The sequence below is a fragment of the Danio aesculapii genome, chromosome 24 (genome assembly GCF_903798145.1).
Source record: "Danio aesculapii chromosome 24, fDanAes4.1, whole genome shotgun sequence".
NCBI classification, from domain to species: domain Eukaryota; kingdom Metazoa; phylum Chordata; class Actinopteri; order Cypriniformes; family Danionidae; genus Danio; species Danio aesculapii.
The window spans coordinates 24637804-24661552 of NC_079458.1; the positions used below are offsets into that span (position 1 = coordinate 24637804).

A 23749-nucleotide genomic window follows, 5' to 3' on the forward strand; every position below is an offset into this window, starting at 1 on the left:
CTGGTTAAAAATGCCACATGTTACAAGCTGCTATTGTCGACAAATGCCACATAAAAAAGAAAAAAGTCAGGTCACAAAATGGCCTTTGTTTACCAGAAGCCCACTGAAACAAAGGCCTACATGGAAAAGTCAGGGGTTAGTGGCTAGCTATTGAACTATTAATCCAAGAGACTGTGCTGAGGCTGTCAGTCCATTAACATGGTGACAGGGAGACATGGTACATTCTGCTGAAACATCATGCTGTCATTTACAATAGTGCAATCACTACAATGGATGACACCAAAACAAACAAGCAATGTATTGTCTCCGTGTTTTGACAATTTTTAGAATGGGAGATGACCAAAAACACACAGACTCACTTTATATACAGAAGAAAATACACTACTATTCAAAAGACTGGAATTGGTAAGTTTTGCAAAAATGTTAAAAAAAATAAAATATTTGATCAAAATAGAAATAAAAAGATTTAAAGTTTTTGGATTAGTATTTATTTGTTTTATTAAATACAAATAAAAATCTTGATCATATAATGCAAGCATATATTTTCATTTAAAAAAAAATTATATTCTTCAACATTTGTTTATTTATATATTTTATAAAATATCATTTTATATCAAAAGAACAGCCTTTATTTGAAAAAGAAAACTTTAGTAACATGTCTCTTAACCGTGAGTGACTCAATCCTTGCTTTTCTTAAAGAATTATTGAATTATTAGTAAAGAAAGATCATTCTTGCTCAAAGCAATTAATATTTTTATATAGTAATAATTTACCCTAAATTTTTTAAACAATATTGTTACTAGTGTCTATTTAAATAATATAAATGTATGTTTTATCTTTTTATTGTCCTTTTAAATGAATTGAATTAATGCTTCCTGAAAAATCCAAAAATATATATTTTTTTTGTTTTTTCAATCTTACCGACTCCAATTATTTGAACAGTAGTGCATATTCATATGTTTTAAGCATTCTTTTATAAATATATATTTATATCAGGAAAAAACTACAGGAAAAAAACAGCAACAACTAAAACCATTGCAAAAATAAATGGGAAACAAAATCAACAAAAAACAACCAAAACAGACTATCAAATCACTGCTAACCAGAGTCTCCATAAACAGCTGAATGAAATAAAACCCAGTACACATAAATAAACATCACTATTCCTCCATCCTCAACTCATTACAATCCCCTACAAGAACATCACAAAGCTCTGGCCATGCCTCCAGCCCCTTACTCAGAAGACCTGTAGAGGACTAGCAGTATCTGAGAAGCCTTTGTTGAGTGGGAGGATAGACACACACACACACGCACGCATGCACAAATCTGAGAAGCAGCAGGGGGCTGTGGCTCTAAAGCTCAGTGTAGCTCTAGGGCTGGAGTGAGTAAAGCCCCTTGCCACACACACACACACACACACACTCACACACTAAGGCCGAAGCGAAGCTGGACGGAAAACCACAGGCCGTTATGCTGTCACCGAGAGCTGCCACTGGGCAGTCGCTGTATCTCTCTGAAACCTTAGCCCTCTGTTTCTGAGAGGGGTATTAAAGGGGGAAATGCAGGAGAGAGGTGGGGGATGATGGGAAGGAGAGGAAAGGAGAGCCACAGACAAAGGTCCAGTGAGTTGCTGTTGATTGTCAACGAGATTAAGGGGTTAAAGGGTTTGAGGGAGATTGAGGTGGGGGCGGCAGGGGCCACTCAGGGTGGATGGTGGGGGGCTTATGCCACAGCTCAGCTTTCAGCAGCTGTAATTGGACCAGGAGTGCGAGACGGTGAAGAAATGAGAGATATTCCAGATGAGGGAGTGTCTTTTTCCAAAGCGTTCACGTGCCCTTCGAGAAACGCGCAATAACGGCTTGAACGATGGTGGCATGGACATGATGATGTGCTCGATGTGATTCATGTATCGGTGAATGTAAAAATCAGAAGATCAAGTGTTTTGGAAAAAATGCACTTGAGATATGAAGTATACCACAATATATGAAGAGCACTTATGGGAAAATACACAAACCATGCCCATTACATACTAATTGACTAAAGAAGCACACGGAACTGACAGGGAAAACAGCAAAAGTCTGTGGTCAGCAATGATTTGTTTATAAATAAGTTTCTTATGCTCAAGAAAGAATTATTTCAATCAAAAAATGTTAAAAAGTAACAATCAAGAAATATTGCTACAATTTAAAGTAACTTTAATTTTTTTAAATATTTTTAAAATCAACTAAATTCATGCAACTTATTCAGGCCACACTGAATATCCCCTGGCCCTTACAGTAGTCTCTTTAGAGAACAAATCTAATACGCAGATCTGGCATCTATTTTTACAGGCCTTTATTCAGAATACTTTTGAGAGAAAAAAAAGACAATTAAAAATTGAAAAAACAATTTGTCTATTTAAAATATAAACATTATAAATATTGTTCCAGCCATTTTATTCAATGTAACATCCTTGTTGAAGAAAATTATTTGTTAAAAAAAAATTTAATTACTAACCCCAAACTTCTGCCCCAAAGTGCATTTTTAAGTATATGCAAACTGTAATATTTTAAAAAACATTTCCAGACACTACGCACATTTTCAGTACCACAAATTATTTATATGCAGCCTGGATGTAATTAATGCTTCATTTAAAAACTATTTAATGTCAGTAATAAAAAGAATAAATGCTGTAGGATCCACAGCAGTGCTGTGTGCCAGGGTGTTAGTAGTTTGCAAACAGTAGAAAAAACTAACTCTTACCAGTTTGCTGTAATGGTACTTGCAGTATCCACAGTATTTCACATTGTCAGCATCTGAACCCTGTTCTTCACACAACAACCCAGCTAACTGAGCGCTACATTCATTCAAAGACAGAGAAAAGAGACCTTTCAAAGGCTGTGCACAATGCATATTAAAATAAATGACACCTTTTGTACATATAACGTGACTTAATATAGGTTTACTGTATTAAATCCTGTTATCCATCTAACATAGGGCATAATTAAAAAGATCACCCAAAGCACACCCAAAAATTAACATTCCTATCAGTTACCCACCCTATACTTGTTCCAAACCAGGTAGTGTTAGAAGATGTTCCATATATATTTTTTACATTTCTACTATGGATGTCAATAGCTACCAACATTCTTCAAAATCTCTTCTTTTTTTGTTCAGCAGAAAAATGAAAATTCTAAAGGTCTGGAACCACTTGAATGTGAGTGAATGCTGTGTAAATTTTGATTTCTGGGTGATCTATTCCTTAAAAGATACTTATAAGAACATTTAGCTAGAATATAAAGGTTCAGCAACTCACCATGTGACATGAAAGGCCTGTCGGCAGCCATGTTTATTGCATGTCATGCAGGCTCCAGAAGCAGCTTTGCTCTCACGACCCTGTTCCTCACAGATGTAGCATGTCTTGGGAAAAAAAAGGCACCAAAGTGATTCCTCACATACAGAAAGCCGTTATTATGGTATATAATGCATTGCTGCACGGCCCACAGCTTGTTTAGCGTGAAGGCTCTACCAATTTAACAAGTCTCTCAGAAGCCTCCCTTCCCAGCGCCTCGATTATTAGGCAAGTGATAACCATGCCATTTTAAATTGGCTCACAGTGAGGACTCAATTACCAACAGAGCTGAATCTATTTTATCCCAGATTTTAAACCCACTATTTCAAGCATGAGATTAAACTTGGCTCCTTAGTCCTGCGAGTCATCAGACACAGTATTGAAGCCAAATCATAGAACGCAAACTGATTGTATTTTACTTATCTACTGCATTGAAGGGCATCCATAGAAAACAAAACGTAATTAGGTTTTCAAATGAAAAATGAAAGAGTGGTGTCATGATGGCATATCCCATTAGTGCTTGGTGTAACATTGTTTTCTTTACCCTCACGGTTGGGTGGAAAAAGTTTGAAGCTAACGTCTAAACATCTGGACTTTGCAATTAGTTCTGAGTTACGCTGATGCACAGGAATCCAACCGGTAGTAGTAAAAACCTACACCTGTAAGTAACCCAAATCCCATGAAAACATATTAGCTCCACACGGGTGAAAGACAAGATGTCCCCTTTTGCGGATGTAAATGCAAATTTAAAATAATAATAATAGCAATCATTTTTAAAAAGTAAATAAAAAAGAAAAATATATGTACATAGAAAGCATTTTAAACTTCAAATGATTATCGCTCTAAATATTTTTTTTGATACGTTTATAAACTTTTACAGGTATAAAAAAGTAATTTTACAGAGAAATTTAAACAAATATTATTCCCATCCCTACCCTCTAAACAAGATGAAATTACATTTATCCAAAAGAGAAAAGAAGAAAAAAACAATAATAAAAATTAAATAAAAATAAAAAAATAAAAATTTTAATTTTAATAAATAGAAAAATAATAATAAATTAAAAAATAAACAACCTGTACAGAATATACATGTACCTTGATAACCCAATATTACAAATATTAATTCTCAGGTTTTTATACAATGTACTTAATTACATTTGCTTTGCAATTGAAAGGACCTAAGATTTAGACTGAGCGTCTGTAGAGATACTGACATGCTCAGAAAAGAAGATTCTAAATGGGTCCCATGTTTCAGAAAAAGCTCTAGTATTGCCGTTTATTGTAAACCTTTTTTCCAAAAGTTCATTACATCTTGCAACTAGTTTTTAAAACTCGGGGGAAATCTTTGTTTCCGTAATAAAAGAATACACCGTCTTGCTAACAGTGTCAAAAATGCAAGGTCGTTAGCAGTACAACTCGATAACCCTGCTATATTCAGAGAAAGTCCAAAAAGTGCATCGCTCTAAATATAAATGGCAAGATTTTGGTCTAAATTATTACAACACTGAAGGACATTTTACCGTGAATATCCTGTAAATTATGTCAGTCAGTATTATTTGCAGAGGACAAAAAAACTATTTATTTTGACCCTCTTCCCAGACATAATCAAGTATATATAGCCTACATAAATAAACAAACATACTCGTATAGATATAACATAAACGTACTTCAAGAAAAAAATGTAACAACTGAACAATTTTAATATCTTGCATTAATATTCACTGCAACATTTATTACTTTTTTCAGGCCTGGAAATTACAATTCTAATTTAATTACAACTTCTTCCTGACAAATACAGGATAAATTCCACTTCTATGATGGATAAGCACTTCCACCGAAAAATAAGTATGGTTGATTCTTTTCATTTTGGATTATATGTATGTGTAAATCTCCATAACATGGATCTCAGCTTTCGGTCAATCAGCCCGAGCGCAGAATTAATGACAACATTCTATGTTTATGCAAGGTTGATAAATGTAGCACTTGGTCCCTTAAGAAAACACATTCACAGTATAGACCTAAACTCCTTACACACATACTGTTTACATTGTTGAGCTGATTTATGGGGCTCTTATGTGGAGCCTTTGCTTTCCTATTGATATGCAGACTATCAGCGTGTGTTTTTTCAGAGGTTGGGGTACGTACCTTGTTATAACGTTCATGGGGGACAGACTGAAGCACAATGGGCTCCATGGTGGATACATTGGCGAACTCCACTTCTGGGATGTAAAGAGCACAAACCACATGGGCCCAACCTAAACAAAACGCAATAAAGATCAGCAGATGTTAAAGCAGATTAAATTAGACTTATATCATTATATCTATGGCAAACTTTCCGTGAAGAAACAGTTTTCACAGCATGAAGTAAACACAACAATAATAGATGAGCTAAATAATGCGAGCTTAAGAAATAAATGAAACACAATTTCTTGATTTTTTTCCATATAAACAACATAAGGTTTGATTATTTAACATAAATTGGATTTCTTAACATTTATTAATGCACCAAGAGTGCATACAATTATACATAACTAATGCTAACAAAGATTAATAAATATTTTAATAATGTACTGTTTATTATTGAGACCCAATTGCAAAGTGTTAAATGATCACATTTTTAACTATGTATAATATTATAATGCATAAAAGATAGATAATGATAGAAAAATAAATTAATAATAAAAAAATAATAAAGATATAATATAAAAAAACATACAACTAAAATGAAATTGCAAAGTCTAAAAATAAAAACTCTAACTCTAATAAAGAGAACTACAAGTTAATTCAATGACAGAAAGAACCATGACCAATATTTATGCGAGTTTACGGTTTGACAAGCATTTTCCATTTCAGTGTTTTCAAAGAGAGTCTATTTATTTGAAACCATTGTCGTTTATTTGCTAATAGGCAAGCCTATGGGGCACCCCTGGCTTTCTCTATGGTGTGAAAAACACTTATTAAAGCATGTGGGTTGAGTGTGACCACAAAGACGAAACACCCAGGACTGGAAGAAGCAAAAGGCATATTCTCTCCATTCATCTAGACCAAGTGTCAGCCACAAGCACACTACATATATATTACATCATAATTTCAGGCTACTACTAAACCTTTTCCCACACACCAACTGTCTTTTAACCACAAAAGCCCTTAACTTAGTGGATTTAGATTTAATGACCATATTCTGATGTATGGTTGTGAAGGAGAGCAGATGCCACTCATATAAAGTTGATACGAACGCAAAAAAAAAAAAAAAAAGGCAAATGGCTTCTGCTTATCCAACATGAGGGCACAATAACAGGCCTAAACTTAAATGTGAACCCATGAACTGTCTTTGACCCCAGCCTAAAGGGACAGGGAGGTGGGTTTTGTTGTTTTGAAGTCCCTCCAAGAATCCAGCAGAAGCCTATAAAACCAGGCAATAAACCCAAGCACACCCCAAAGAACTTCTAAACCCCTCAAACAGAAGGGTGGCACACTTAAATAAAGAATGATTTGCCAAAGAGGTCTTCAGCTGTGTATATTCAAATAACCTTTAAAATATTTGGCATTAAGCAAATAATAAAACTGAAGACTTTATGTAGGATGGCTAAAAACGGCCCTATGTACTTTTTTTTTTTTTAAAGAGTTTGCCTTTTTTTTTTTTTTATCTCGTTAGGTCTATGTTTTCACTTAGAATTATTCTTTTGATTGCATAACTTAACAGTAGCAACACCTGTGAAAAGCTCTCCATGTGCTGGTCTAGTCACTGCTATGAAGAAAAGATTTCTTAAAGAGCACATTGTGGAAACCTACATCTCTCTTGACTTGAAAGCTCACTGCTGGTTCGAACAAGCACGGTCTAAAACTTACGTTTGCGAAACCTTTTCTCCTACTCGTAAATAACAGCAAAATGTGGAATGTTTATCTTGACGGCTTTACAAATTCACAAAGAGATTGCATGGTTTGAAACGGCTAAACCATAAGCCTGGGGCAATGATGTTTCCCTCATGGCCGTTAAACAGCTAACCACCCCTAAAGATGGGGCATGGTCCCACAGCTGTGTCCCATGCCATGTTTACAGTCTCTGAGCTGCCCTTGCCGTGAACCCGGAGCATGAAGAAGAGGAGTCCCCGCTCAGCCTCACAATGACCCCGCTGAGACCTCCCACCCATAAAAACAAGGTGAGAGAGATAAACATGCACACATCCTCACCCCTTTTGCTCAATTATTTTGATAAACAAGCAGATCAGACAAGCTATTTGTGCCAACAATGTCATTTTTTGGTGCATTTAAATACTAATTAATAAAAAAAAATAAAATACAATGCATTTATTCACTGTAATTTTTTCTGACATCCAAAATGTAAATTTTCTGAGGTGAGAAGATACTTTGAACTAATTAACAGCTTATTGATGAGATGCTGTATTAAATCCTTTGACAGCAGCATTTCTGTGATAATTAAAACTGCCAGAGGATATCAGTGAAATACTCCACAGAGGAGAAAATCAATTCACTACATTGTGGTTTTTTTATGTCTTAGATTGACTTTCATTAGAGGCATAAAAATAGAAAGGTGTCATCCTCATCAGAGCATATGCTCCTCTCAAGAGCGTCCAGGTTTTATCACCTCACAATAAAACTGGGCTGATTCAAGCATTTGTAAAGTAAAGATAATAATAAAAAATTCTAACCTTCAACCAAGATTTTATAAAACACACTCAATTCAAGTGAAATACAGAGCAGTACAAAACCACACACGGTGCTATATACACATTATTAATTACCCAATTTGTAAGCTACTGTGTCAACATTTAGGACATGTTCACACTTGGCAGGTTTGGTGCTGTTAAAACAAACTCTAGTTTAGTTGTCCTGTTAATGTGGTTCATGTGAATAAGTGTGAATGCGGCACCCAGCATGACCAACCTAGCACACAGCAAATTCCCTTTGATAATATACATGCTGTTTGTTTGCTTATTGCCACGTCAGCAACTATGACCATTTCAAGGCAAGATCAACATAGGTAAAAACATATTACATTATAATAACATTATATATTATTGAGTTGATACAAAACTTAATTAATTAAATAATTGTACAAAAAAAATGACATTATAAACGATATGACTTTTCAGTTTCATTTCTTTTTAAATGAGATTAAATTCATCCTGAGGAAATACATGTTAGAAAAGCAGCTCTTTTTGATTTGCACATTGAGGTTTCTCTCTAAAATGACAGTGTGAAAGCCAAGTGAGCCAAAAAAAAAACAAATAATAATAATTATTTTAAGTCTAGACCAAATACACCAACAGCATTTAATTGAAAACGCAAACATACAATTGGAGCGGGTCTAATCCTGGCGATGGTTAGTCCTGAGCAAGTGCAAAAACAGCAAGCAATGAAATATCTTACCTCCATTATCTGTCCGTTTCAGTGCTCCATCTTTGTGGGGACACAGCTCGCACCTCTGTGAAAAGAAGAGGAAAAAAAAAAAACATGAATGCACACTTCATCCCACCATCTGCAGGACAGACACAGCTCTGAGGGCTTTCTGGAACTCTACTTCTGACATGGACATCAAACTAAAGCAAAGATTAAGGGTTAGACATCATTTTCTTCCTTGAAACTAAAGAACAGAGTGTCTTGGCAAAACTGATCAATGAAACTGTAGACAAGAGCCTCTGATAGTTGACTGGAGCTGGAAAACATCCATTGCTGCAACCCTGAGGAGCTGCTTCTATATTCAAGGATAAAATAGGAATCTGTTTAGCCATAGGAGAAAAACAGGTTTAGACAACCGTTTTCTGAAACAAACGACAGAACAAAAAAGCAAAGCCCTGTGAATATGAGATGAATGATCAGTTACTATCCCTCTAGACCAAAACAATAGTGATGGTTGAAAGAAATGGCCACATGTCACATGGCCAGTTATACAGTATTTCATGCATAAACACTAGGACATTTGACTCATCTTTAAAGCCTTGAACAGGGTTAGATAGATAGAAAGATATTGGGGCATAACATTGTGCTTGGAACCATGCCGTTACTTGCCACATACCACTATGTTCAAAGTTTTTAAACTTCTGCTCAGTCTGCTGTCCTCCTCCTCTTTGTTACAGGTGGTGGACTGTCCTCCTCCTTCAGGGGTCTGCCAGCTCGGCTTTCTCCCCCTCCACCCTTTAATCTTTGGGAATGAAGTGGCAGAGCAGGGCACAAATGGAAAAAAAATGGGCTTATATTTAGTAAGTGGAGGAATGAGGACAAAAGCAATAAAAAATTTGGGAATAAAAATAATAATAATAATAAAAAAATAAATAAAAGTCCTACAAAAAACTACTGTTAGAAATTTTTCTGATAGGGCAAGCTATAATTTTCACAAATCTTTGGATTTGGATTGGTTTCTAAGTGGAACAAATGCCACAAAAATAATGTATGACAAACCTGTGGATGGAAAGAGGGAGGAAATTCCTGTTTCTTTTCAGAAAGAGACCAGTTGACATTGAATAACACCTCTAAACTCAAATGCCTTGTTTTTGCATGAATCTAGATCTTTCAACAAAATTGGCCAGATAATGCAATATGTAACTGGTTTCTCCCTCTTAACCACTATACTCCTGCTCTAAACTGTCACTTAGGCTTCATTCTAACCGTACAGCTCATACAAGTCATTACACCACTAAAGGAGTCACAAAAGAGCTCTCAGAGAAACTGTTTTTACTGGTAACATTTCATTTACAACAACCAGCATTTTCCATTTTTCAAACACTGATTTCAGTTTTAAAATGAGAAATTACATTTATTTTACACTATTGCATATTTTATGAAAGGGAGCTATATTCAGGGCACCATCCACAACAATAACCTATCAAAAACATTACAGGACAAGTTTGCAAGTTTTCATTTGCCAGCAAATCACTGTTACTACATAACACAAACTGCTCTACAAAGAGCCAAAAGAGTCATTACATTAATGATGGAGAGAAAAACCGAGGAAAAGCTGGACAGCAGACAGACTTTTTTTCCAGAAGATTTCTGTTATTTTTACTATTCCAAACATCTTACCCTTACCACTTAGACAAGTAAACACATTTTCAGTTTAACATCACAACTCTGATAACATTGGTAAACATACAGGGTTAATAGTTCTCATACAGTCATACTGTTTTTATATACATAACCCACGTTTACGGATCAGCAAACATTTGTAAATATACAATTTAAGGTGAAGTGCTTCAGCCCACCTCCATGCACTAGAATGTGAATGGTGGTTTGCTTTGTAAATAAAAAGTAATTCTAAAAATCATTTTAAAAGACAGCACTAGGAAATTCTTTAAAGTGTTGATGCATAAAAACAATTACTGAACTATAAACTTCCTATGAACACACAAATGAGTAATACTATTACGAGAATTAATGAACAAAACAAGCACAAGGGCAAAAAAAAAGTCCTGGGATTAAGCACTGTATGAGTGCTGGTAAATGTGTTCTGTACTGAAATGTCCATTAGGGCTGCGCTATACAGAAGAAAAATTCATTATGTGATGGCATGCTAAATAACACTATATTTGATATGTAGGGTGTGTATTTTTTTTATCTTAGAGCCAACATATACATTATATTATTTTAGTAAAAGTAAGTAACACTACAACTCCTGAAAGGGAGCAGCCATGTTTTAATTTACATAAAACAAATCAGACATTTTAAAAAGTAAAAAAATAAATAAATAACTTTACTACCCATTTTATCCTCAGGTACAGTTTTATCACTGTGAAAACATCAAGAATAATTAGCAAAACCAACAGAGACAAGTTACTCCTTTTCTCTCTTAACATGGTTTGAGGTTTTTGGTCATTTTTAGAGATGTGAATTGATATGTGACAACATTTCCTGATGCTGTGAAAAGTCTTTCAAAGGGTGTGCTAATGCAGGCAGGCACACAAAGACACTTTTGCATGAAATCACTCATTACAAACCATTGCCATATACTTATCAAGATATGTTGGCCTGAATCAGATTGTCAAATTGGCTGAACAGAGAACTCTGATTGGTTATATAGCAATGAATCAGAGTGTCAGTGAAACACTAAGAGGCAGGCGTAATTTTGCTACATTTCTCAAAATATTTGCAAACAATATGATATAGATCATCAGACAAATTTGCAGGAGCAAAGCCCTCCGTGGTGAGTGGGACTAAACGCTGCTTTGTTTATGCTTTGCATGTGTCAGAAGGTTTTTGTTTTAGCCGGTTTTGCAGTTCTGAACAAGAAAACAGATACTGCCCAAAGAACACTTGAAAAACACGCACTCTTGAATCAGTCGGCTTTCATCCGTTTGCTGTCTTCACGTGCACTTTTTGGTTCAGAAATGAACCAACACAAGGCGATAACACAGTTGGGTATCGTCAGTGCTCATGGTTTCCGCTACATTCATTCTTCCATGGCGGGGCGCCACGCCAAAATTCATCCCGCCACGGCTACATTACAGCTTCTCATTCAAAACATTTTATTTTTTTAATAGCGGGTGATAATCGCATCAAAACGTATTAAAGGGCAAGTGAATTATAACAGCGTGAACTTTTCTGTAACCGACCGTAGTAGTGCTGTGCGTCATTTGTGTAACCCTTTAAGGTTACGTGCTGACTGACTGACAGGTGCAAGAGGCCAGCAAACATGACGTATAGCCGTTTCACTTTACTTCAGGACGCATTAATACCGCTCTGCAGTTCTATTGGAGATATTCATAAATATTCCTAGCAAATCTAATTAATGTTGGAGACATACTCGTTACATAAACGCACTAAATCACACTTCAGCAGCGTTTATTTGAGAGCGCACAAGAAGATCTGCGATTAAGCAGCGCGTATTTGAGGGCACGCAAGAAGTTTTGTGCACGAGCAGAGGAAATCGGTGCGCAAGTAGAGATTCGCATGCTGTAGACTATTACATAAATGCGATCTCGACTCATAATACTGCGCTCATGACATTTGTCATTGAAATAACGCAACAGGTAGTTAGTAGATCTGTGTAAAAAAGGCCTGCCGCCACAGGTGGAAAAAAAATCCAAGAGGAAACACTGAGTGCTGGTTGTTTGGCATCACCTCTGTGTGTACTGGCCCTAAGATAAAGACAAATACCCCTTTTCCACCAGCAAAAACCAGATGCTAATTTGGAGCCAGGGCTATTGCCAGTTTGTAACTGATTCGTCTACCAAGCCTTCTAAGAACTGCTTTGCTTCGCCACCATCTAGTGAGGATAGTAGATCCATGTCTGATGTCACAGTCTCATCATTCCCAGCTACACAAAAGCTCACATAAATGATTTGTTGCTTTTAATATTACTAAATTTGCAAACCTACATCAGCATACAAGCAGACGCAAATCCAATGTGTTCATGCCCCATGCCGTAGTTTGTATAGATGGAGACTACAAACAACTACATTCAGTGCGCAATAAATGATTTCGCAATCAATGTTTAGATTATGTTCGAGCAGCACACTGTAATTTGAATACACAGAGGTTGAGAGCAAAATGTTCCGCTGCTTTATCAAATATGATGCTTAAAAGGATTTCTGTTCCTCTTCTTGGTTTTGGTAACCCCACCCCCAGTCCCTGACACCAGAGGTTCTCTAGCCGAGCAATGTTTTAATGGTACTTAACAACCCCTTTTCCTGGTTCAGAGGTTGTGTTTTGGGTGTCGAAAGATAAAGAACAGATTTGAAAACAGACTTTGGCTCAAAACCAGTTCTTAAACCATCTTGGTGAAAAAGGGGTATCAGGCAATTCACGTATATTTTACACACAGAAATTCAAGTGTCTTCACAACCCTTAATAAATGTTTAATCTGAAGAACTTGTGACAGAAATGTTTTACTACTGTGCATTACAAAGTACTTCATTGCAAAGTAATATTGTAACAACTTTATTTTAAAGATCAATTAAATGAATAATCCTTCATCCTTTGTTTACAGATCCTCTTCACCCTCTGTAAATTGCATTTGTTGTTGGGTTGAGTGTTTAAAAAGCCGTCAGACTGATGTAATCAGACAATGAAAATGTATTTCCAGAGTGACAGCAAATTTGAGATTTTGAATTTTTTCAGTGGATTAAAGGTGGGCATAGTTGGTTTGATTTGTGTTGTTGTACAAGCTTGAATGTGCAGTCATGGCTCGTATGGTGTAAGTGGAACTTACAAGCTTGTAGTCATTTTTAAACACGTCAAACTTTGTGAGCTGTCAGCTTGAATTTGTGAATAGCCAATAGCTGTTATGAGAGGAAGAGAGAGATTCCCCGAAAGTAATGAAAGTAGTGTTTTTCTATGTCCATGTTTTTGGCATAGAATTAAGCAATCACTTTAAAATTTGCCAAGCAATAAAACTGGGTCATACATCACTGCATCCCAACGATTTTCACATGAACTCACTCATGAGGTGTGCATGGACATACAATCTTCTGACCATCAGAATTTGCAGAGTGTACTTTAATGTCACAACAATGGATTTAAAAACGGCAAAAGTGCTTAGTGTACATTGTGTTCATATGCTCATCAGATATGACTGTGATTAGCTCCGATGAGCATCACTTGATACTCAGAGTGTAAACCCAAATACACAAACACTGGAGATTCGTCTTTCAGATCATAGAAAGTCCTCTGACAGACACAACTTTCAAATGTTCCTGTCCACTGTATGTGTTATCTCTGAGATGATCATCAATTGATGATCATTGGAGGCAGACACAGTCAAATCTTTAGAGCATGTGAAGGCAAAAGCCAATCAGCTTTCAAAAGTCCACCCATTAGCACTCAAAATCCAAGCGGGAAATTATGGTAGTGACATATTTTTTTTTTATTTCACTAAAAAAATCATACCAAAGTCGGTACTTTTGAACTACCCATTGCATAAAGGAATAGTTCATCCAAAAAATGTAAACTGTCATCATTTATTCACTCTTTAATCGTGTCAAAACTGTATTAACTTCTTTCTTCTATTAAAAGCAAAATAAGATATTTTAAACAATATAGAAAACGTGCAGTCATTGACTTTCATTCTACTTGTTTTATCCTACCATGGAGGTCAATGGTTTCAGGTTTTGACCTTTCTTCAAAATATCTTATATCTTATTTCTGTGCAACAGAAAAAAAAGAAAATCATAAAAGTTTGGAACTTCAATGTGAGTAAACAGAGTAAATTCTCCTTTTTTGGGTGAACAATCCCCTTAATTGTCCAAATGCCAACAGAGCATATAATGTCATTAACAGTCAATGTAATTGATGAATCTTACAATAACAGCTAAAGTTCAGAAAAAACTTCATAAAAGATGAAGTCTGTCCATGCACAGACTAAACTTAATTACCTTTATATTAGAACTGTGTAATGTTCTGAACAGCTCCAACATTTTATATTCAAATTAGTCCAATCTAACCTTTTATGTAACTGTTGCTAAAGAAAAGCATGACCTGTCTTGAAGAAATAATTACATGACTAAACTACCAGAACTAGTCTAAGCAGTTTAAACAACCATCCAATGGTCTAACAGGATAAAACTAACAATTACACAGCCTTAATGTCCTTTGCCTGGCCTTCAACCATGTTTATTGTGATATGTCCCTCATCCTGGCTACAACAGAATTCAACTTGTAAGACAGGTTACAGTTACCAGTTCATATTATCAATAACATATATCATCTGTCAAGTGGAAACTGCAATCTATAAATGAGGAAGGAGATGTGGACTTCAGCAAAACAGATAGAATGAAAGATTGGTATAAAGATGAGGAAACTCACCACCCTGGCAGCACGTTCCTGTGATTCACATTTCCTGCAGAACCAAGGGCCTGTGGGGACCTGGACAATTCCATAGCAGGCTGAAACAACAGAAATGAAGGACGTATGAATTGATGAGACTGTCCTCTGACTGTTGTAAACATGACAACTTCACTGTGTCTTATCCTGTCAGGTTTCGTGATCTATCTGTGAGAATGTTAAATAAATATATTTTTTAAATGTGTGAATTATATTTCTAATGCAACAACACCAGAGTTGCTAAATGAGAGTAACTTTGTACATTTGAGGGCAACTCTTAAGGTGGCTTTGTAAAGAAACCACATGCCTCTGCACATAAAATTATAGCCAATAACAGAAAGAAACAACTTCTTACATTCTTTTGTTCTGCAAGATTCTCATGCTGAATTTTGTTTTGTCTATACCTCAAAATATGTGCATCTTCAACTGCATCTAAGCGGTGCCATTTCCTGTTAAACAGGAAATGATGTAACACCACAATGTTTGACAAAATGCTAACACACATCATATTGATGTTTGACAGGAAATGCAGTAACATGTCAAACTGATGATTGGCAGGAACTGCTGCTGCTAATATGCAACTGATCTGAAAATACAATTGATCAAACATTGAAAAATGTCTGTTCAATCAATTTCAAGTACAGGAAAATATTGTATATACTACATTCTTTATTCAAGTAAAATAACAAAAACAAACGATGCAAAACTATCATTGACCATTCAACTTTGGTTGGACAAACAGTCATTTCATAACATCAACAAATGACTTCAAGTGTATTGAAATTATTGCGATATTGTGATTTAGCTGATCAGAAAACATCAATGACAGACAATAAACTAGGCCAAGTTTTGCTCTATTAATGTCACAAAAGTTTAACTAATATAAAATAAAAAAAACTTATTCTTCCCCAACTCTCAAATTAACACCTATAATACTGACTTAACAAGCACCAAGACTAGAAATTAAAACAACTAAAACTGCTTATTGTAGTATAATGCAAACAGAATAAAAATATTAAAGTAGGAAATATTTCCACTGATTAATGACAGAATATTCTTTAAATAAAACACTCTTAGGTTTTAATAATTACTTTAATAATAAAAGATAAGATTTCTCGTGTAAGTTACTTATAATAACATATCGAATTTCTCATTTTTTGGCTAATGTCCTAAAAAACAAGACAAACAAGACATTTGTCTAAACTGTCTCATCCAAAATGAAACAACCAAGCGTGATTAAGGTAAATTTGGTTTTATATTCACACATTCGGACTTTTTCCTTAATTTCATTCAAGTAACGTTAGCCTATTTTTTTATTCATATTAGCAGCCAATAACTATCAAAGTACAGCATTGTTCACAGTAAAATAAATCGTGCTAATGTTGTTTTGAAGTCATACTTGCTAGTGATTTCAGGCCTAATATTCAAAGTAGCATGTTAAACAATATAACAAGCATGTCGCAAGTTGTCACTGAACGAATGTGCAAATATAAAACCAACTTTACCTCAATCCACACATGGGAAAAACATTTAAAATCCAGTGAAGAGTCCAAGAACCGGCTGACAGCTTTGCTGACTAGCCAAAAATGCGTAAATGCGTGCTATTAGCCTAATATTAGCTGTAATCATCTACAAAGACTGTCTGAGTGTGACTCATCTCTGTTTCCATAGCTGTGACTGACACGTTGTTGGTACTGAGACAGTGGAGATAATGAGCAGTCAAGAGCGACATGCTGTTAAAAACGATTAGCGCACATGCTAACACAACACTAGCACACCAATGGGCCTTCGTGAAACGCTTGCTTCCCGACAACCAACAGACCGTGAAAACATAACAAACCGACTGTTCACGTGTTTAAAACATCCCAACTGTCATACCAATAACAGAAATAACCGCCAACGGTTAAACTTGGGTCACGCTGCCTGTTCGCTTGAGCTAAGCTAGGTGAACTATGCTAAGCTACGTTAGCTTTCTCACCACAACACACGGGAACTTTTCAAAACATCGGCCTCAAATAACCCCGTCCCTCAAGAAAGATGATGACACTTATATTTACCTTGGTGGACGGCAACGTTACAGCCGTGGCCGTCGCAGTAGACTAGGGGATTTTCGGCCCAGCCTCTCTCATCCGAGCAGACGCAGCAGCCTCCGATCATCTCCTTCATATTACTTGCCGAATCGTCGTCTTCCTCTGCCAGATACAGCTCGCTGGAGACCATCTACCATCAGCAGCGCACAAAGACCAACAAAAAGGCAGTCGGGCGTTTGTCTCGCGAATCCCTATCTCCCAGGAAAGCTGTATTTTAAGTCCCATTTCCATTAAATTCCATATTTCAGTTACGCTGTTGTTGAACACATAAACCCCGTACTGAAGGCTCCCGGGATGTAGAGGCGCGTGTGCGCGCATGCGCGGAGAAGCCAAACCGGGGAGGCAGTGGACTGAAAAGGGCCTCGCGGGGCTTGAGACACGCGGCGGCATTGAATTTTACCGGGAGCAGGGGAGCGAGATACAGTGTTCTCGCGCTAAATACCATCATCTGGGAGTTGTGTTTTGCACTGTAAAGACGTTACTTTACAGTGTAACGTCTTTAGTTCAGGTAAATGACACTTAAAATGTGTTTTTTTGTAAAAAAAAAAAAAAAAAATTCTGTATTTATGTCGGATCCACTAAGGTGCGAAATAACTTCTAAAATAATAACCAGCTAATCCTCAGAAGATACCACCCATGTAATTTTTAAAAACATACGTTTTATGGTAACGTTAACTTACAGGTTTTATGAAAGACAAAACACTTTGCACACAGTGGACGTATGCCCTCAATTTTAAAATATAGCATATCCCAGGAAAATTTGAAGGAGCTGGGCCACATCCCATTTTGAAGTTAGGCTACTTTAGTTGCCTTCTTTGGGGATAAAGTATTTTAACGTACGTTTCCCCAGTTTTTAGCGGTTTGCCGCCTATTAAACGGCCGGGCCTATAACTTCCGGTCACTTACTTTAGTAGTGAGTAGAGTTTTACAGCTGGTTATCATTAACCTATACAATAACGAACGTTTAGGTAGGTTTCAGTTTTATTGAATGCCAAGGGTGTATTAATAGTGTTAAAAAACACAAAAAAGCCTATCTGAGTTACGTTATTTTTGTGCCCTTACATCGGGACTCACTCTTATTTATGCCAGATTTTTACTTCGTTTTAGTGGTTTAGTGTTTTTTAATCGTGACCGTCAATAAAGTCACTACTACACATTATTATTTAACGCCATCGATTATTAGGGTTAACGTTAAGACTGAATGAACTACCGGTTTACACATGATCATCATTGATATGCTTGTTGTATAGCAAATTAGGCTGCTAATATCAATGCAACCATTTAAATGAATTGATTAATTATGTTTACAGATGGATAGAAAGGTAAAGTGTTTAACAATGCAAAACGTTATTATTTTTTATAATAAATCTTCCTTTGTAAAATCAATTTGTTGTAGGCAACACATTTGATTCTGTTTCCTCTCAGTCCTTTTTTTGAGCGAGTGATCAGCAAGACTCACTGTCGGTGCAATTCGTTGTGGTGACTTCATCACCACTAATCCAGTCAGCAGATGTTGACATAGATATGCCACAACAAAATGTTTGCATTATGGTTGTGACGTTACCGCACACAAATATGCTATTAATTGGCATAATTAGACAGTTTATAAAATTAGCTTTAGAACAAACGACGAGATTTAATAGCTGATATCATGCATTTAGCTGTTAGGCCTATATCCTATGTATTTTTTCATTAGAGGTTAAGCTTTTGTTTTATAGCATGCACTATAAAGCTCATCAATTGTAGCCTAATTATTATTATTAGGCCTATTATTTACACTCAGCTATTAGACCTATAGTTATGTGTTTTACATTAGATGGTAAACTATAGCATGCACTATAAGGATTTTTATCAAATGTAATTAGTATTAGGTCTATTATTAGTGTTATCATTTATTAAACGTTTAGGCTACGTAGACAAAGGTATCTAGACCAAATCTATGTTCATCGGGTTTATTTATATCGAAATGCTTTGAATGTGCAAATAGGACATACCTAATATCGTATCCCGTATTAAATTGGTTTACGATTAATACAGGAAGAAACGCAGTGTCTGTAGCTGTTTATGCCCGAATGTCTATGGTTACAGGTATTAGCTTTAGCCCATAACTAACCTTGCGTGAGTCTAATGAAAATACTTATCATTCTTCATTATCATAGGCTACCTTATATTCAGGGATAGTTGGTGTTGGCTTTTTTTTGCATAAAGGGGCACACAGGTTTCACGATTAAATAATTTTCCGTAGCGGCGTTAAAGTCTGTTACAAATGTCAATCAGACAGGGTGAAATAGACGACGTTTTTTTTTTTGTTTTGTTTTTTTCTTTTAAGGACAAGGATGCTCCAGATCCTGAGTCCTAGGTCCCGACGAGTTTGCCTGTCACGACTTCTCTGTTGCGCAAAGACTTGTGGGTAACTAACTCAGGGGCAGGCACATACACATGCAGATATGACACGGCAAGGTGAAAGGTTATTTCTGCCCACCCCCAACCAGCTCGTTCTGTAAATCCAGATTGCATGTACCAACTCATACGTTCAACAAGAAGAATGTGTTTGAGATGAGAATGAACTATTTATAGCTTAGAATTGAAATAACAATAACACTTATATGCTTTTAATGTTTGATTTTAAAAACGTGTATTTATTTTAGTTATGGGGTTGTTGATAGCGAGTTTAAGCGTCTGGTGATTTTATGGGCACGATAGAAACATTGGGCTTACAGCCTTGAAAGTGCCCTGAGCAGCCTACACGTGTGTGTAAGAGGTGTAGGCTGTGTTAATCGCAATTTAGGTTTAAACTGTATTTGATGATGTTGACGTTGCTTCATACACGAACCACGTCACCTTAAAAGGAGCTGATAGACAACAATAATTTATCGGAGTAGTTGCGCAATGTTTTGATTGTGTTAGAACTTTAACGGTATACATCTATTCCTCCGTGATTTTATGTAGGTTTTGCAAATTAATCTTAAATTAAAATAAAATATTGTACTTAAATGTCATGTACAAACTGGCATAATGCCATTAAATAAATATTATACTCTCGTTAGAAATCGCTGAAAGCGTCCCCGTCACTAAAGCGTCCCCGTCTAAATTTACAACACAACTTTAAACCAAAAGAAATGTGTTCTTTGTTCTCCTATTGTTAGCTAAAGCTCGACGAACAAACGTCCTCTTACCTCACACTCTCTAAGGTGAGAATCTTCTTCATCAAACTTTGAGCTCACGATCCTTTGCGAAAAGTAAGCGCACATTTGATTGCTTTAACTTGTTAAAAAATGGTTGCAATGCGCTTTTATTAGTCACCGGACGTCTTCCCCATGCTGTTTGAGGCTCCGCGCACGTTGTTGTGAGGTAGCCCATGCGGACCCCCACTTGGTGAGTCCGTCACGTTTTCGGATCCAGGGCCCATCCTGGTTTCACTGCATAAATGAGTCCGATTTAAAACTATCCCAGAGAGATATTAGAAGCAACCAAATAGTAAATGTACTAAGTTCGTGATTACAAAAATACGCTTGTGTTCATTATAGTTTATATCATAGTTTTTATCATATCGATTTAATAAAATGTGAACAAAGTCAGAAATCAGTTGCGTTGTTTACATATATAGCTAAGGTGTATATAAATATGTAATGCTTATTTATAACCATTAACTTACTGACTTCTGTCCTATTTGTCTTTTGATCAAAATTAAATTGAGTGGGTTTGTTGTCAGATTAACGTTTTGAAAGTTATATGATGTAGCCATGTTTTAAATAATTTACTTGCATGCCATACATGATATGGTATAGCCTAAAGTAAACAGATACAAACAAGCTATAAGCCTATATAAATGTTTTCAACGCTATTCCAGTGAATTACACTGGATGTAATGCATGTCAAAGTTGTGCACGTTCATTCCCTGATCATTGGATAATCTTAATTAACGTGATTTTTCCAAAAGTGATCAACTTTGTAATAAGTAGACTATTAAAACGGGACAGCAAAACATTTCTACAAACCCCTCAACTCTTCACCTACGACGATGAATGCACACTGGGTCGAAGATCAATCATTATCACTCATGTCACAATTGAGGGCCGTTCAAGCTGTGAGGTTTCAGAATCAAAGGACCGGGACCTGCGTGTTGTCTTTCAAATGATGTGTGCCCCTTAGAAAAAAGTTCAGCGGAGGTTGGGATAAAAACAAATGACAGTTTACAGTGCTATTGCAGAACATTCATATAACATTTTATATACTTGCGAGAGAATTTTTTACATGCATTAATGCATGGCTTATTAATGCAAATCCAACGGTTTTTAGAGAATTCATATATGCATGTCAAACCATCTGTAAAACTTCAACAAACTTTGAGTCTATAATTGTGAACAAGTTATATAATAATTATTGAGCTAGAATGAAACGATCATTTGAATCAGGCCTATTTATTTTTTGGTATGTAACGTATATATTTGCTGGAAATATTTGCCAACAAAAAGCAGTGTTGTTTAAATATTTGCTGGTATATAAACAATCTGTTTGTCCGTTTGTTTAACCAAGCAGTTGTACCAGGAGCTGCACTACTCAACGCTGGAAGGATTAACAGGAGTGCAGCTCTGAATCAACAGGACGGAAACTCACTTGGAAAGGTAGCCTGGAGGAGACAAACTCCCTTGAAAAATCTTTATGAACTCGAGTTTATTTACGTTGCCACCTCTTGCCCATAATGAGGACGTGTACATTATTACAAATAAGAAAGTTGTTGAAGTTTGCACTAAATGGGCTGTGGTGACTAACACGATCCATTTCCACCATGCATAGCACTCTGCACGCAACAATCAGGTAAAGGACTATGACGGCCAAGAGGGTTTAGTGTTCTGACTCTTCTGCTTCTTCATAATAGGCAAGGTGTTAAGGGTGGTAGCAAGGACAATACATTTGCGTTCAAATCTTGGAATGATTTAAGCTGCACGAATTGATGCGTAATCTCTTTACCTTGATTGCACCATAGAACAAACAAGGCAGAAAAATATCGATCGCGTTTTAAATCTAGAAAAAATGCGTGAAAAGTAAGGCCTTACACTCGCCCTGTTTACCTGTCCTATAATATTCTTCCTCAGAAGCATGCATTTTGCAACGAACACAATATAATTGCTGAATGCTCTTCCAAGAATGTGTAGTGTTTCACAACATGTGTGTAAGTTTCTTAAGTAAAAACGAGTGCACGTGCATTTAAGAATAACGGAGGAATTTAGTTACACATAATGTAATGCCTGACAAAAATGCATTTGGTCGTGGGTTGTATTACTTTTTTCTATTCATTCTCTTTCTTCAGCATTGTAAAACGGCATATGTCTGTACACTGACACAAACGGGGGAGGGGGGAAGTCTTTACTTGTGAAGACCCGTTATTTTCTCTTTCACGTTAGGAAGTGGGATGTAGGCCTGCCTGATCTGTGAAATAAAATGCTCGACTGCAAAAAAAGTCTGATAAATAATCTCTCTGACTCACACGCAATCATACAATGTAGTTTTTGTGTTGTTTTTAAATATTTTACCGTGTAGCTTTCTTTTTTACCCGCAGACCTACACGTACTTCAGTTTTTGTATCTTGCATAATTTGCTTATATCTTTCTTCTAGCTTGATGCATGAGTTTTAATTTCAGAATTTAAATATGGATCAATTATCAAGGCGGAAAAAGTCATGAAGAATGTCCAAACGTGGCTGAATTATTCTACACGCATTTAAGCTATGTGCGCACACACATGTGGCACACACACATTATGTTGTATGCAATATCTTATTGATACCATATCCCATGAAAGAAATATAAAAACCACTATAAACAAATGTATTTTTTAAAATCTGAATACAAACGAGCTTTATGTTGGTAAATTGCGACCATTTTTGATTCGGCTTTTAACTTGCCAACGTTTATTTCCAATTACAGGTTTTATTTTACTTTTTTTTAGGTAAAATGTACGCTTGAATTAATTTTCTGGAAAAACATATGCTGAACATATTAAGTAAGGTAAAACGCTTCTAAAAGAAAATATTATACCAAAATTAGACTGTTTAATTTGTAAAAATATGATATATTAAGCTGCGCATATGACGAGTCAGACAAACTCATCTGTCAGCATCGATAATTTCTCACAACCATAACAACACAAAATAGTTAAAAATGCTTCAACAAAATGACGAGTATTAATTTATAAGCATGAACTTATCACAAGCAAATTATTTGCTCTAAGAGAGGTGGGATTACAACAATATGGTAATTTGCTTGGGGGTGGGGGTGGCCATGGGTGGAATATCCATTTTTATTGCATCACCTGTCAGTAACGTCCAATCAGCGTCGACTTTGGGGGCATTAATTGATGAAGGTGTCTCCGGCCTTGCTCAGTTCCCACTGTCATTTTATTTGCGACTAAACCAGCATCGGGAATAGCAGCTGCATTTTGGGCTCTATTTCTCTCTCTTCCCCCCTCTCTCTCCTTGCGCTCTCTCTCTCTCTCTCTCTCTCTCTCTCTCTCTCTCTCTCTCTCTCTCTCTCTCTCTCTCTCTCTCTCTCTC

At 36.2% G+C, this 23749-nt stretch overlaps 1 protein-coding gene across 6 annotated transcripts in view; it reads right to left on the reverse strand.

The window, feature by feature from the left end:
- The window catches only part of mllt10 (MLLT10 histone lysine methyltransferase DOT1L cofactor), a 64223-nt gene extending 46656 nt beyond the window's left edge, over positions 1 to 17567 (reverse strand). Inside the window, exons 1-7 of one of the 6 annotated variants that reach the window (XM_056450172.1) lie at positions 17164 to 17567; positions 15089 to 15168; positions 9369 to 9494; positions 8723 to 8777; positions 5477 to 5586; positions 3296 to 3399; positions 2743 to 2836 (exon numbers count right to left, since the gene is read on the reverse strand). In XM_056450172.1, the coding sequence (XP_056306147.1) occupies positions 2743 to 2836; positions 3296 to 3399; positions 5477 to 5586; positions 8723 to 8777; positions 9369 to 9494; positions 15089 to 15168; positions 17164 to 17326 (732 nt within the window). In that variant the 5' untranslated portion in view covers positions 17327 to 17567. The remainder of the gene's footprint in view (positions 1 to 2742; positions 2837 to 3295; positions 3400 to 5476; positions 5587 to 8722; positions 8778 to 9368; positions 9495 to 15088; positions 15169 to 17163) is intronic. The other 5 variants (XM_056450176.1, XM_056450175.1, XM_056450174.1 and 2 more) reach the window with 5 other exon arrangements.
- Between the last annotated feature and the right edge of the window lie 6182 nt (positions 17568 to 23749).